The following is a 15881-nucleotide window of genomic DNA, read 5'->3' on the forward strand; positions in this document are numbered from 1 at the left end:
ATTGTTAAGATTTTAAAAAGACTTAAAGCCATGTTGGTAGCAGTGCATTTTTTTTCCTTTTTAGCACTTATAATGAGGACAGGAGCAAATAAATGATTTTTGCCCCTCACAGATATCCAGGCTTTGGACCCATGAATCAAAAATATTTTTTTCCTCTGTAACTTATGGTTTTGAAGAACTTTAAATGCCCTTTTGTATTGTCTGCCAATTTCTTAGAGCTAAGATGCAACCTTGAAATGCTAAAAACCCTAGCATAATGCCTTAGATTTTGTCCGTTCTTGTACATTACACCGCTGTCTGTATAAATTTGTATAATGACTTGTGTACAATATTGAATGGGTGCATCATTGTTCAACTCTTCTCAGCTGCTGGGAACTTGGTCACGGTTCTCCTTTGCTCTCTGTTCCGTGTTGGGTCATCTCCTCGCCCTCCGCTCACTGTTTGTATGGACAAAGGTGATGATACATAGGGATACCGAAGCAATATGTAATATACTCTATGGACTTTCTGAAGAAAGCTTACTGTTGTGTTTTACCCCCCTCCCCCCGAGATATTTTTTCTGCATTGTTCACGAGTCACACTGTATACCCGCATCGATCATTGTACCCCTAGTATGTGTGAGCGTTTTATGCAAAGTTAGATATACAAGAGAAGTTAAAACCACAGTTATGCAAGTTGTGAACTAATATGGCTTCGCTGATGCTATTTGCCTTGTAAATAAAGAATTCTGTTATTGCATTATTTAATCGAGCGACTCTTATTTCATTTCCCAGTGCACGAAGATTAGTTTTCAGGTTTTGTTTTTTTTAACTGAAACATAAAAAAGTTATTAGCTGGCTACTTTGTGACCTCTTTATTTAGTTTTTCATCGACATAACAAAGTTGAACAAATATCTTTCAGTATATGATAAGCTATTGTAAATGTTATATAATTGGTAGACTTTTTTTTATTAATATAAAAGATCGCAAGTCATCGAATCGCCAAAAGTTTCGAATGAAATATTTCATTCGCCAGTAAAAACGGAGCTTTTTAAATGGTTTTATGAAGGTGTAGGCCTCTTATGTTTTCCTTTTTCCAAAAAACACAAGGAGCTCCGCTGATCTAGAGCTCAAGAAAATTGCCTGTTTAAAATTAGCGAAAACCTTTTATAAAAAAGCAAACAACTTTACATTTGCACTTTACTGAAGTATTGATGGGGATTGGTTTAAGTTTTTTTCTGTATTCAATAAAGGTGATCTAATAAATGCCTGGTCATTTCCCCGCTATTTTTTTAATCTCTTCTTTATTTCTAGCGTCTAAGTGTTAAGCACGATAATCCACTCCACGCCTCGTGAGCAAATTGAAATCTTAGGCTCATTCTCGTAATCGGCCTCACTGTGGCAAAGAGAGTCGACTCCGAAGTGCAAAGAACACGGGGGTGGGTTGGCCCTGAGAAAATCTATTCCTATGGGGTGGGTGGCATTGAAATGCATGAGGTTGAGCTGACTCCTGGCCAATAGGAGTAAGGAGAAAGCTGTATACGGCATAGGTGCCCTCAGATGACCACAGAGCAGCACATCCTCGCTTAAGTTTCGGCTGCTCCCTGCAGAATCTGAACGTTTGTCTGCAGTGTTTGATTTTACAGCACGGGAGGTTGTTCAAACTCCGGCCTGTGGGCATGACGGACACATCGCCCGCGTGAAGCTCCTCTAATTGTTTTTCAGAAGGTAAGCTTCTTTATTAAAGTTCCCAAAGATGTTTGTAGCGGTCCGCTTTAATTTCAGTCATCATTTCACATGATTCATATTTGTTTGTACCTTTAAAAAAAGTAATTTTAAAGCCCCCCAGCGGGCATTACGCACTCCTATCGCGACCCTATTTCCCTTCCTACAGCGGGCTGATTGTAAAAGTCATTAAAAGCTTCATTAATGTTGACCTCTGCTCTGCCCAGCGGTTCTTTAATTAGTGTCATGACCCTGATTTGTCTCTCTATTTACTGGCTGACTGGTAAACTGTTCCTAAAAAGCACACCACCATGCAGTGGGGTCATCTGAAAAGCCTCTGATGAACATTTGATGTGTGGCTTGTGTGTGACCCTTCAGCTGGAAATAATGGAAAATCGGCTGTCCGAGTTCACTGCGGATTGCTTTCCCCCTTAACTCGATATGTGCGCAGTATTTTCATCTGTCGCCGACAGTTTCATTGCTTTTCATTTTAAAAGAAAAACACTGCGAACCTGTTGTAGATTTCAATTTCTTAGCCATAATCATCTGCAGTTTGTATCAGTTCCACATTTAACCAGAGGGTTGCCAAGCTTCTTAACACGTTTGGAAAAATCTTAAAATATTTGGAAGAAATGTTCATAACTGGAGAGCGAAGTAAAGTCTTACGTTCATTAAAATAATCAGTTCTGGTGGGTTCGGCCTCTTTTGATGTCCTGTTTCCTTTTTTAGATTTCTTACATTAAACTTTTATGACTACACCCCCTCCCCTCTACCCACGCTCCCACTTCTATCTCTCTTTCCCACAGAAGGCTACATCATCTTCTCCATTTGACCCTTTGCCTCACCTCCTGTGCTGTCATGTCGGTGTCCCTGTCCAGCATCCCTGTAATGCTGAAGGAGAAGAGCTATCCAGCCGGCATGCTGAAGGGCAGTCCTGCCCGCGGCTTCTACCCAGCTCCTCTCCCCGGCCCTCATCACTATGTGGACTTCTTCCCGCGTACGCACAACCTTCTCCACCCGCTCAAGTCCCTCGGTCGTCTGGTGTCGGACGCTCAGGCTTCCCTGCCGCTCAGCCTGCACGGCGGGGCCACTCCCTTCCTCGGCCAGGCCGGCCACAACGCCTCGGTCCTCCACGAACACATGTTGAGCGCCTCCAGCATCCCGTATCTGAGCCAGATGTTGCCCGGACACCCACTCTACTCCAAACCGGAGGAGCTGGCTGCTGTGGTGACCGAACACGCCGCCGGTCCGCTGTCTTCAGACTTCAGCAGCCCGTCCAGTGAACGGTCTTCTTCTGCTCCTACATCCGCCAACACACCGCCCAAGGAGAGCTTCCTTCGGCTCCGGAGCACGAACCATTCCACAGAGAAAAAGGGCGCATCGTACAACTTCAGTGAGGACGACTTGTTCACGGTGCTCTATGGATACTCCGGCAGCCAGGAGCGTAGCGTGGGTCACGCCATATCAGGAGTGGCCCTGCCGGAAAACTCAAGTGAGAATTCAGATTACGGACTATGGATTAAAATGACTGGCGTTTCATTTTGTTTGGTGTGCGATAATAAAAACTGCCCTTGATTTCACGCTATCCCCCAAACATAAATGTTTCCCTGTCACTACTATTATAGCCGAATATAACACATCGATCAGAATCTTTGTAATGCAGTTAAAGATGAAACACTACTCAAATACTCCCGCTGAAATAGTAACGAGAAACCTTTTTTATCTCCCTATTTTGTTCACATTTGTTTGTTTTCTCTTTAGTTTCTGACTCACACATTTTCCCACTGGACAAAGAAACTCTTGAACTTCCAGAGGGTAAGAAGCCACCATTTTTATCTATTTATTTATTTGAATCACCTTTACGTGTGTCCTTGATTGCATGATAGAGTAATGAAATCTGAGACCGCTTTGGCTCTGTGCTGCAGGGTTAACTATTCTCCAGGCATGCTGGGGAAACGCTTCGAGCTGTGGTGTTTTTGCAGATAAACGCAGTATTCCTAAAGGCGCCCGTTTTGGACCTTTCCAAGGAAAACTAGTCAACACAAGCGAAATTAAAATATACGACGATAACACCTTGATGTGGGAGGTAGGGTGGTGAATTGTCTCCTCACAGTACTGGTCTTTATCTAGATTTTTTTTTGTCGGTACTTCTAATATTTCTAACACACCCTGCAGGTGTTTGAGAACGGCCGCCTCAGTCACTTTGTGGACGGAAGAGGGGGATCTGGTAACTGGATGTCTCTGGTGAAGTGCGCTCGCTTTCCCGAGGAGCAGAACCTGGTTGCCGTGCAGGTCCAGGGCCAGATATTTTACGAGGCCTGCAAGGAGATCACGCCAGGCCAGGAGCTTTTGGTGTGGTACGGAGACTGCTACATCCAGTTCCTCGGGATCCCCCTCACACTGAAAGACCCTAGAGAGGACAGCAACGCGGTGCCTCCCTCTGAAGGTCAAGATTTAATCTTCTTCACTTTTTTAATCATCATACATATATTTAGTTTGTTTTTTAAAAAAGGTTTTTTCCCAGATTCAAGCGAAGGCTTCAAGTGTGACAGATGTGGGAAGGTTTTTGCGTACAAATACTACAGAGACAAACACCTGAAATACACGCGCTGCGTGGACCAGGGGGACAGGAAGTTTCCGTGTCACCTCTGCAACAGATCTTTCGAGAAGAGGGACAGATTACGGATCCACATCCTCCACGTCCACGAGAAACACAGACCTCACAAGGTACAACATCCCTGCATTCGTTTTGCTTTTGTGAGGGATTTCCACACAAACCTCCCTTTACATGGTTGTGGTCTGTGAAAAGTTTTAGATGGTGCTGAAAGAACAGCTCCTACACTGCGTCACAGGGACATTCAGATTTTTATTGGACGTAAAAAAAGAAAAAAAAAAAAAAAAAAAGAATAACATTTATATGAGACTTGCATTTTGTTTTGTTTCTGAAAAGCGAAAACAACTCCGAAATGTATTTAAACCCATTCACAAAATGAGGTTAGGTTCTTTTTAGCTTCATTTTGAGCTTAATGCATTCGAGTGACACTTTGTGTATGTGAATTTGCTGCAGTGCTCGGTTTGTGGGAAAAGCTTCTCCCAGTCCTCCAGTCTCAACAAACACATGCGCGTGCACTCGGGTGAACGTCCGTACAAGTGTGTCTACTGCAATAAGGTAAGAATCTTTTTTTTCATTCTTACTAAAGATGCGTTTGGCTTGACAAAGACAAGACTGTTTGACAATTGGCTCGATGCCAAAGGAAAATAGGAATGAATCCTGGAATTCGACTTAATTGCTGGTGCCAGAATAGTTTGAATACGCCATGGGTGTGCTGCCAAAAATAAATATATACAAATAAAATAAAATGAAAATCTTAGAAACATAAATTGTTTTACCAGCAATAACGACACTGTCCTCTGAGAGGTTTTTCCCAACCTGCTTCTATTAGACCTGCAGGCTTTCTACTCGTTCCTCTTTAAACTACAGCCGCAACCATTTTGGGTTTCCTCCTGTTACGGTGCATTTGGCACGCGCCTCTCCTTATTGTTCCTCGCGGAGGGCACGCTCTGCATAGACACTTACATGCTAATTATCGCCAGATGTACACCCACCCCTTTGTCTGCCAAGATTATACTTTTATTTTATGGCCCTGGAATGAGCAGAAGTTTTTCTTTGTGTTTTTCGTTCTTTGTTCTCGATATCCTTCCCTTTTTATGCGGACTGTGGACGTTTTGTTCAAGCTATTCCCCTTTCTCCTTTATTTCGACTATTTTAGCAATGTGGCACGAGCCCAAAGGTTTTTGCCGAATTTGAGCACTAGGCTGCCCCTAAAAATGCCACAAAAACAGAAAAAATAATCCTTTAACAAAAGTGTTCATGAAATGTTAAGGAGCATTAAAAATAATCAAAAATAAAAACTTTTTCTGACAAATATTTTTTTAATGGCTCCTGTGAAAAAGGTAACTGTTAGCTTATAAAAAAAAAAATCAAGCTTAAATAAACAACGTTTATCTTGCCTTTATCTGGACAACTGAAATTGCGCTTATTTACACTTACCCAGTGTTTTAAACTCCACTCTCCCAGGCCTTCACTGCCTCCAGCATTCTGCGCACACACATCCGACAGCACTCTGGCGAGAGGCCCTTCAAGTGCAAGCACTGCGGGAAGGCCTTCGCCTCCCACGCCGCCCACGACAGCCACGTCCGTCGGACGCACGCCAGAGACAAGTCGTATCCATGCGAGCTGTGCGGAGCGTCTTTCCAAGAAGAGCAGGAACTTAAATACCACATGAAAAGCCACAAAAGTAAGCGCTCGATTTAAAATACCCGCCTGGGAAGTGTTTTAGGCTAACAGCATGGCATCAGGTGTTTTTTTTTATGGGTTCAGACGTTTTTATGGATGCTGTCAGGAGTTCATTACAGTAAAGCAATTGAAGCAATCGAATATTAAGAGGAATAGAAGTTCAGTACAATTATTATTATTATTATTATTATTATTATTATTATTATTATTATATTCCATAATAAAATTAACCTAAGACAGTTGAAATATTAATTAGCTTTGCTACAGACTGCTGTCATTGGCAATACCCTTAAAAAAATGCTAACTGCCAAACTAAAATGTTGTATACTTTTTTTTAAAAACTACATATTTTCTGGTATTTTTCTTCCCCGCAGAAAGGCAAATCTTGGACAGCACCATTCTCCCGTCTTCTCCGGAGAGAGGATTGCGGGAGGAGTCCCTGTTTCCGCTGAAGGACCATCAGAAGAATAGCGCACAAAACTTTCCTTACAGCGGCTTAACAGTTTTAAATCCAGAATATCGGCCCTGGAACTAGACTCCACTTTCTTCTGTAAACATGACTGATCCTGTGATATATTCTAGATGATTTGAGACAGACACAGCGAAGAATCTTTACGCAGTGTTTGTGGTGAGACTGTGAAAGATGAAGGTAAATTTGTTGTACAGGCCTATTTAAATAGGTAGATAATAAGTGGATAATTTGAGCTGCTGGGCAACTGTGTCCGCGTCTGTTTATATGAACATGTTGTGTATTGTCATGTGGCTTAAAGCTTCTCTACTATTGTTGTGCGGGACAGTTTTGATGCATTGTAATGCCTATTATTATTATTATTATTATTATTATTATTATTATTATTATTATTATTATTATTATTATTATTATTATTCCCTTGAGTCATCTACCGCTTCAAAAGCAAACCTATTTTATCGCTGTAGATTTGAGTCGATTTATGTATAAATGTACCCCTCCTAATTTATAATGTATGATAATGTTTTTTACTGTAATGTTAAGCTGCCAGAAAGCAACTACAAGTGTCGTCGTTTGTTCACTTTGAGCGTCCACTTTTTCATGGTTAACCTAAAAAACAAAAATCAGCGCATGCAACAAGAGTGTTTTTGCTCTTGTTTATTTCCGAATGTAGAAAATGTATTTCTAAAACGAATAAAATAAATTAACACTGCCCACACTGTGCACTCTGGCTTGTTAATAGTCTTAAAGGGGTTTTTTTTTTTGGTTGTTTTTTTAATTTATGTTTTCATGATGAATAAAACCTTTAAACAGTTGTTATTTACAATCTCCATTCCCAATTCCAGACATGCATCCATCCAGTCAGGCACATGTCACTCTATATGCATTTACAGTCTGCCGAGCTTCTTCTTTTTTTTTTAAGCCACGTGATGAATTGGATGCATCATGGTCACAGTAAAAATGAACAAACCCCACTGGACCAAATGAATGACAATGAAATGAAGCAGTAAGGGTCATTTCTCCACACACAAAGGCAGTCGCCATGACTGACATCTGCCCTCATGCTGGCACAAACTGTCCCACATGTGTTCCCCTGAGATCGGATAGAGAGAGAAAAGTGTGTGTGTGTGTCTGTGTCTTAGGGTTAATTTAAGGAAAGCCCCAATTGGTAGTGTGGTGGTGGCAACAGCATGAGGTCTGACAGATGACACAGTGTCCAGTCTTTGTCTCTGTGCTCTGTTATGTTACCTTTAACCTCTTGTCTGCCGTCCTTCAAACTGTTTGGAGGAGTAATATCAATCACACTGCAAAGGTAGGTTCAAGTAGAATGTAGAAGAGGACACTGAAGAAAGTGAGCGAAAACACATCACGAAGCACGATATTTTACAAGTGCCAGTAAAAAAAATTAGACATTCAAAGTTGCCATCAGCTCAGAGCAATTAAAGACTGAAAATTAGACTTCCTCCTGGGTTGTCTGCAGAGATAAGAGCAGTAAAGAGATTAGCAATCACTCCAGGCTCTCTGTTTATTTTCTATAATGGATGGACAGCAGTCGTCAGGGTCAGGGGTCACCTCCTTACTCAGTGTTTAACAGCCTCCCTCTCTCTTCAAATAGCCAAAATATGGATGCTTGAGCAAGTGTAGATCAACCTTCAATGGACCAGCCCCTCCCACGTATACAACCCCTCAAGCCACCATGAATGGGCCCACTGTGAAAAGACAAGGTACTCCCCTTTGTGGTCTTCCAGGAGCAAAAGGGGTGGAGGAGAAGGACGGGACAAGAAACAAAGACAAAAAGAAAGACAGAAGGAGAAAAGCGAGAATGAGCTGCCAGAGCTGAAATACTGAGATTGTTAGCATGCTGTGCTAAAAGACTGGTTTTACTAGTGCCTCTGTGATTGGCTGATTTAGAACTCAGCGCTAAAGCGTGGAAGAATTTTTATTTGGGTCGTTTATGTGGATTGATTTCACACTTAACCTCCTGGCAAGCTAACAGGGCCCTCTAAAGGGCAATCCATCGGATTCATCTCTGTATTAATGTGATATTAATGATGGGAGGAGTGGAGTTTTTATGGCAGTTAATTCCCTCTGAGGTTGAAGCAATAGAGCATAACATTCCACAAAGCAGTTTCAATACTTTGATACTCTGTAACACTCAAATGCGTCCCATAAGAGTGCAACATTCAGTGGTATGATTCAAATATTGAGCTAATCATGCATTTACACGCATGATTAGCTCTTCTCGTCTCTTCTCTCATACAGAGCTGAGTAGTCAAATGCTCTGATGTATTAGCTTCTATCGATTGCCTAATAGCTGTCAGTGTGTATGTGTGTTTGTGTGTGCTGTAGTCTGATGTTGAGGCTAGCCGTCGCTCCAGACAGGCCTCAGACCTTCAGCTGAGTGGACTCGTAAAAGACAACCACAGCAGCTCTGCGTCCATCTGTGCCTGAGCCTGCGTCAAACCACACAGCAACTCACTGATGAAAAAGATACACAAAAACTTTAAAACATGTTTCTTCTTGTTCTTTATAAATGGTCAAAGTTTTGTTTTGATTGCTACTGCCCCCTTCATCCAGCGTTTACCTGATTGTCTTTTGCATTTCGGTCAAAATATGCAATTTATGCACACAATATACACAAAAGAAAGAGCTGACAAGGGTGACTTCCTGTACCACCTCTTGCCTGAACTCTCTTAGCCAATATACAGTTCAGTTTTATTTCTATAGGGCTAAATCACATGTCACAGGTTCAAGGGGCTTTATATTGTAAGGTAAAGACACTGCAATAATACAGAGAAAACCCCAACATTCTGACGACCCCCTCATGAGCAAGCACTTGGTGAGAGTGAGAAGGAAAAACTCCCTTTTAACAGAAAGAAACGTCTACACGAGTCAGGGAGGGGCAGCCATCTGCCAGATTATTAATCGAGATAAATAATTGAATGTAACCTCTGACGACTAGTATTTCAAGAGTGAGATGTGATCCATTGTTCATCATGGTTCTCACTTTAGACAGAGTTCTTCTCTTTGTCACCGTAGTGGCTCTGTGGTGTAGCGTTTTGACCATTTGATTAACTAACAAAAGATCCCTGATTTAGTCCTGGGAGAAAGCTCAAACCCAGAGGGATTCGTGTCAGGGAGGGTGTCTGGTGTAAAAACTCAGCCAAGCCAAGCATGTACAGCTTCCTGCTGTGGAGACCCCCTGTGAATAAGGGAGCAGCTGAAAGTAGGTTCTTTATCACCATGTCCAGAGAGTCCGAAGAAGAATCAGAGGAAAGATTCTGGTCCTCTCTCAGTGATTTGTTTATTTCTCAATCATCTGTTGTTTCACTTGTACCTCGAATGACTGTAATGCATCTTTCATTGAATTTAATTTGAATTAATTTTATTAGTTTCATGTTGTTCAACAGCATGTAGGCACTGACTCTGCAGTTGTTTTTGATTTTTGCATGTGTTAATTCGGTCTTTTAAATCTACTTTGTTGCATTTTTAATCCCAGCTTTCTGACATTTAGTTCATTCTTACAGAGAAGGTATTTTCTTTGTGACCCTTTCTTTCAAAGAAATATTAGACTTAAGTCATTTTAGTTTGAAAGGACCTACTGAGCTATGCCACCCCCTTCTGTTACCCCAGCTGAGAGATGAAGCTGATCAGCTTGTGTCCTGCCATTCATGCCTCGGGTTGAAGATGTTTTCTTCGGCCAGTGATTTCCACTGGGACAGTGGACAGTAGAGGAGTAGACATACAGAGAGGATCAGCATCCTGCATGCTGCTGGCTGGATAAAAGCAGATCAAACACTGTCTGCAAAGCCCCTCCATATTGCTCCTGAGAGTGTGTATCCTCTAGGTGGGATTGGTGTGTGGGGTGGGCAGATGGCCTTATCCTTCCCTGTGGGGGCTGGTGTGAGGTTCCATTGTGGTCCCATGGGGCAACATATTTGCTGACACACACTCTTACAAACACACACCTCACATAACCCCCAGCAACTCACAAAGCAACCTATGAGAATCTACTGTATACATCATACCTGAGTCTTCTGGTACCTATCTATCAATCCATCTATTTATATCCATCCATCCTGTTTGAACTATTTAACCCCTGATGGATTGCAGGGCTTCTCTTTCGAGTCAATTCATATGCAACTGAGCCGAAAGCAGTGATTCTTCTTGTAGGCTGACATGTGGCATTGTCATTCGGGATGTTAGAAAGTGTTATAGAGTTCTCCTCCCCATGCGTTGCGCTTTACAAAAGTTTTTCTCTGTGTGCTATCTGAGTGTCTTTAGCCGCAAGGCTTTTGTCCGTGCCCAACTGTTATTCCTGCGGGTGATGAAGTTGGTGGTAGGTTAGTGAGGAGAGGACTTAGTGTTACTGTACTGCCCTTGCTCCCTCCCTCTTTCTTTTGCTTCTGTTTCTACAGTACATCATCCCACCTTTTCTTGTGACCCCTCTGATCTGCATGCATTGAAATACTTCTTCAGAACCTTTTTAAAGTTATTTGATCCAATGAGAACTGGTGTAAATACTGTATATGTTTTTTTTTGTTTTTGTTTGTTTTTTCCGCTGACACACGCTGACCATGTAATTCCTTTGGAAGAGCAGCCTCATGTTGTTAGACCCCCAGTTGTGCATGAGTCTTTTCTGGAGTGAGTATTTTCTTCATACTGGTGCATACATGCATTAAAGCACTTCAGGCATCCTTAATGTTTTTTTTTAAATCAATCTTTTCTGCAGTGAGTGTAGTGAAACCTGCAACGTTTAAAAGAAAAACTGTGAAAGAATTAGTAAAAGAATAACTGCATGTGTTGTTCCTGAGGGAAGGATTTACAACATATGGACACTGTACTCCTGAAACATGCGCATCCATGCACAGACAAGGTGACCTCTCTGCCTCTAAAGATGTTTGCCGTTAGTCCAGCTAATCCTGACTAAGCTGTCCACTTAGATAAACACTTGGAGGGTGTCGCTCCTGTATGGTATACAAAGAGTAAGTGCCAGAGTTCAGTTCACTTTCTCACTTTTACTGTCACATCTTGGGGAATGGATCCTTCCTTGGGGGAGGAAAGAGAGATAAAGATTTAGAGACAGTCTTACACATAGCTTACTGTACCAGTGTCACTTTTCTACAAATACTGAAGAGCACAGAAGATGTGAACATGGAGGAAGTGGGAGATTTCATTCCTCTTGGGGTGGATTAGCTAATAAGCACCCTTGTCTTTTCCTCATCTTCCTTGTTTCCTTCATCAGTTTTTCCCTGAGAATGCACAGTCACCAGCCACACAGGACAGCCAGTGATTGATTTTCCCACTGACTATCACGAGAGCATAGGAGTGAGCTGTGCAATCTACTATAACCAGTGAGTGTACACTGGACGGCCACAAAATTAAAACCACTGACAGGTGAATTGAATAAGATTGATCATCTCATTACAGTAATGTGCACTGTAACGTCATCCACACACAGCCCACTATAGTAATGGCACTCAATGATGGCAGCAGCCTCCCCTTGGAGGACAGTGCGCCGCACCAAACTGCAATAATTGTTCAGAACAGCTTGGGGAACACAGCAAAAGGGTGTAAAAATTGAGTTTTTCCTTCCCACTGTCGCCAGGTGCTTATTTGTGATAGGGTCATCTGAAGCTAGTACAGTCTCTGTAAAAATCATGCTCCTCCCTTGCCTTTAAAAATGTTGTAATTTTAACTATGCTTCTATTGTTCGTGAAACAATTTACTGTGACCCCAGTCAGCTCCCGCTGGTCTGTGAGGTCAAAGGATAGAAGAAACTAAAAGGCCCCAGGGTGTGGATGTTTAGCAGCTACCTCAAGACTGACATGACTGTTTAAGCACCTGATGGTTCGCACTGGCGCCAAACATCGGCAAATCCGAGGCCAAACGGTCGTAAACCTGCTCATCCAGGAGACCAGAGGTAATGATTCAACAGAGCGCGAGCTGACAGTGATGGAGATGAAATGATGAGGCGGTTACTGAGTGCACTACCACAGCTAAAAGTACATGTGCTTCTGCTCTGCAGGTCACGCCGTGCATGCGTGTTCCTAAGTGTATTGTCTATCAAATGTTTGTGACTGTGCCCTGCCACAGGAAAATAAAGAGTCTTGGCCCTGGAGCTGCAGCCGTCCATCCCCGCCCCCAATACTGAGTCATGATGGCTTTTTGACAGTAGAGCTTGGAAGGCAAATGCCCCCGTCCTGCTGAAACATTCATGTAGCCTTATGATCCTCTCCTCCAACTAATGTACCCTAACAGGCCTTTATGGCCTCACTCTAGCCTAGCGTCACCTTAGTGCTGCTTCCCGGCATCTAAGTCCTTAACACCCTGCTGGTCTTTTAAGCCCTTTCAGCAGTTAGGAAGTTTTCCCTAGCAGACAAAGGAAGGCTGCGTAGTCATTACTCCAAGAGACACTCTAAATAAAGCTGCATATATGCACATGTGTGTCCTCCATGTCTTCGGGGATGGTTAAGGCAGGCTCTGTCATTTGCTTCCAGGTTCATGTTGTTTCCCTTCTTGTTTCTTTCATCCTTCACATGTGGTCATTGACAGTTTTTGTAATCTGACTCCTAAGCACTGCATTGATCTGTTAAGATTGTCACTTTTAAAAAAAGCCCCATTAGGGTTTAAGGTTTGACAGTTGATATCAGCATCCGCTAGTGCTGCGTAGTGACCCGGAGAGCAGACAGGAAGGCGTTGAAGAGCAGGAAGGGACCACTGTGTGTAGTTACATAGTTTGCTTTTTTTTTTACAAAAAATAAAATAAACAAGAAAAAAGTCAGAAGATAAAACTTAAGAAAAAATCAAAGTGCTGTAAAGCTTTCTGCACTGAGCAAAATGACCTCAGGGTGTCATTGGACCGTGTCCTCTGTGTGTGTCCACCCTGTGTGGGTCCACAGGGAGATCTGGCCTGAGCAGTGTGTTTTACTATTCTCTCGGCCTCCCCACTGTGTTTACCTCTCCGTGGTAAAAATGCCATATGCTAAATGGGCTAGTGTTACGGCTCTGGTTTCCAGGCGGCCCATCGGCCCCACACACACTCCAACATCAGTCAGAATGGATATCTAAGCTATATCTAAGCCTATAAAGTAGAACATCATTGATCTGTTTATGCTTTTTTTTTAACAATCTCCAACACATGAGATTCATCTCGGTCACAGACAATCTTCTGATGCTCATTGATTCATTTGGTAACACCAGACCAATTAATTAGCGGTAGCAATCATTGCTGTCCTTTGTTTTCAGTCCTCATTGAAGCATGATCTATTACCTCACAGTGTTTACCAATTCAGGAAGTCAACTGAATAATTGTTGTTTGGTTTGTTTTTATTTTTAATTAAGCATTCAGCAACACATATAGGCTCACGCCACACAACTTTACACCCCAGACTACATTATTGACAATGTTCTTATTGACTGAGTTAGTCATAGAAAATGCCTCAGGATACGGTAAGGGCCAGCCCATATCTCTCTTAATGTGCATTCATCAGAAGAAAACTGCACACGTCTGCAAGAATTTTCTTCACTTATGGAGTGAAGTGAAGAAATGGTGCATAGTGTCTACATACCAGATATAAAACTGTGTCCAAACATCTTATCTCATCATATCTGTTTTACTAAACAGTTTACTAAATTTAAATTATCCTAATTACAAGTTGTAAATCACTTCAACTGAGGTCTGAAAAGCACAACACAATACAAGCAGGCAAAAAGCGAGCTTTTACTTACGAGCTGCTACACAAAAATCTAAGCTGATATTAAATTTAAAATTTAAATAATGCCCAAAATTAAATCTTTTCAATTCAGGCTCAAGGAAGATGGGCTACAAAAAGAGGCAGGATGCACATATGAACTGACAAATAAAGGGCAAAGAGGAAATTTTTCTGGATGTCCAGAAATTCCAGAAATATTCAGTGTCACAAACAGAAAAGAAATGGATATAAATGTGTTATTTAAATTAAACAGATGACCAGTTTGAAGAAGACCATTTGAAATTTAAAAAGGCTGAATTTGAGTTTTGGCCTTTGTGACATTCCCTTAAAAGGTCCAGGGATGAGGGAAAGGGAAAAAAGGTGTCCGGGTTGAAAAAAAGGAGACATGGGGGCAAAATGGATACATTAAAAGGTTTTATTAATGTTCTTAAACTAAACTGAAAGAGACAGACAAGCCGCTTTAAACTTTTAAAGAAGGAAAACAAAACCCAGGCTTTGGCCAATAAACTGAAAAGTAAGTCCAAAAAAAGGGTTAGTTACTAAAACACTCCTTTCCACAGAGCAGGAGCAATCAACCACCATGCACACAGCTCACTAGCTGCAAAACCACCAAAGCTCTCTGGCATTAGGGCTCACCTTTCTCTGGCCCTAAGCACTCTTAATTGCGGATGGGAGTCAGCTGTACAAAAAAAGGAGGCACCTAAGGCAGGGGAGATGGCATAATCCTGAAAACACACATCACAGACTGGAAACAATGCCAGTGTGAGGTGTCATCAGATAATTGAGTTATCACACACACTATGGGAATTGTGGCTTTACTAATCTGTGGTACTGACAAGAAAATAAGTATACAATAATTATCATGCATTGAGCAGTGCTAGGAAGAGAAAAGACAAGAGGAGGGAAGTAATGAAGTACAAGTATATTTTTACTGTACTTAAATAGCGTTTTCAGGTATCTGTACTTTGGTATTACTGACAACTTTTTACTCCCTACATTTAAACACAAATATCTGTACTTTGTACTCCTTACATTTACCAGGCTCATTACTTTAGGTTCTACTGTATAATTTATGGCTTTATAGGAGTTAAAGTGGACCAGAGCAAGTTGTGGTACTTTAGCATTTAGCTAGCGCTACGGAAAAGGGGCTAGCATAAAGGGAGCAATGTTATTTCAAATGTAAAACAAACTGTTTGCGAGCAGTCTGTCGCACAGTGTGTCGGTAGCTGAAGGCCCACCTGCTGTATTTCACAGGGAGAGATAAGGATGAGAACGGTTTTAGTCGGAGGTGTAAGAAAGAGGGAAAGGAATGGAAGAAGAGGGGATATATTTAAAGGTAAGATCTGATCAGTGACACTTGATATACTGCAGATTTAAAGAATACATGTAATTTTACCATTTATAATCTATATATGATGTGTTTTCATAAATTATGTATTTTCATATTGTGAAACATCCAACCTTGTGTTATTCAAATGTTGCATGAAAGGACTTTTTGTGCAGGATAAACAGGTTACCTTGGAGTACTGTGGTGAATTTACAGTAAAGCACTGTGTTGGACTGTTGCACAGTGGCTGTGGTGCTCATGGTCAGATTTAGGTTGAATTCAGTTGTATGAATCCACAAGAGCAGCAGGTCAGCTGATCAAAGTCTGTACACAAACAAAATCTGTTGGAGCTCACGTTTGAATTTTTTT

At 41.7% G+C, this 15881-nt stretch overlaps 1 protein-coding gene across 1 annotated transcript; it reads left to right on the forward strand.

Annotated features, from left to right (window-relative positions):
- The first annotated feature begins 2528 nt into the window (after positions 1–2528).
- prdm14 (PR domain containing 14) lies at positions 2529–6536 on the forward strand. Its single transcript, XM_035909484.2, has 8 exons — positions 2529–3196; positions 3466–3519; positions 3630–3790; positions 3880–4150; positions 4229–4431; positions 4772–4873; positions 5783–6002; positions 6376–6536. The coding sequence occupies exons 1-8, from the start codon at positions 2563–2565 to the stop codon at positions 6534–6536; spliced, it is 1806 nt and encodes a 601-aa protein (XP_035765377.2). The 5' UTR covers positions 2529–2562.
- The last annotated feature ends 9345 nt before the right edge of the window (positions 6537–15881 follow it).

The sequence above is a fragment of the Neolamprologus brichardi genome, chromosome 9 (genome assembly GCF_056152115.1).
Source record: "Neolamprologus brichardi isolate AB-2024 chromosome 9, ASM5615211v1, whole genome shotgun sequence".
NCBI classification, from domain to species: Eukaryota; Metazoa; Chordata; class Actinopteri; order Cichliformes; family Cichlidae; genus Neolamprologus; species Neolamprologus brichardi.

Bases quoted from the DNA above. Each gene is read 5' to 3' on its own strand.
- prdm14 (XM_035909484.2), top strand. From the start codon at position 2,563: ATGTCGGTGTCCCTGTCCAGCATCCCTGTAATGCTGAAGGAGAAGAGC. The intron at 3,197-3,465 runs GTGAGAATTCAG...TTTTCTCTTTAG, and splicing joins GGCCCTGCCGGAAAACTCAA to TTTCTGACTCACACATTTTC. The intron at 3,520-3,629 runs GTAAGAAGCCAC...TCTGTGCTGCAG, and splicing joins AACTCTTGAACTTCCAGAGG to GGTTAACTATTCTCCAGGCA.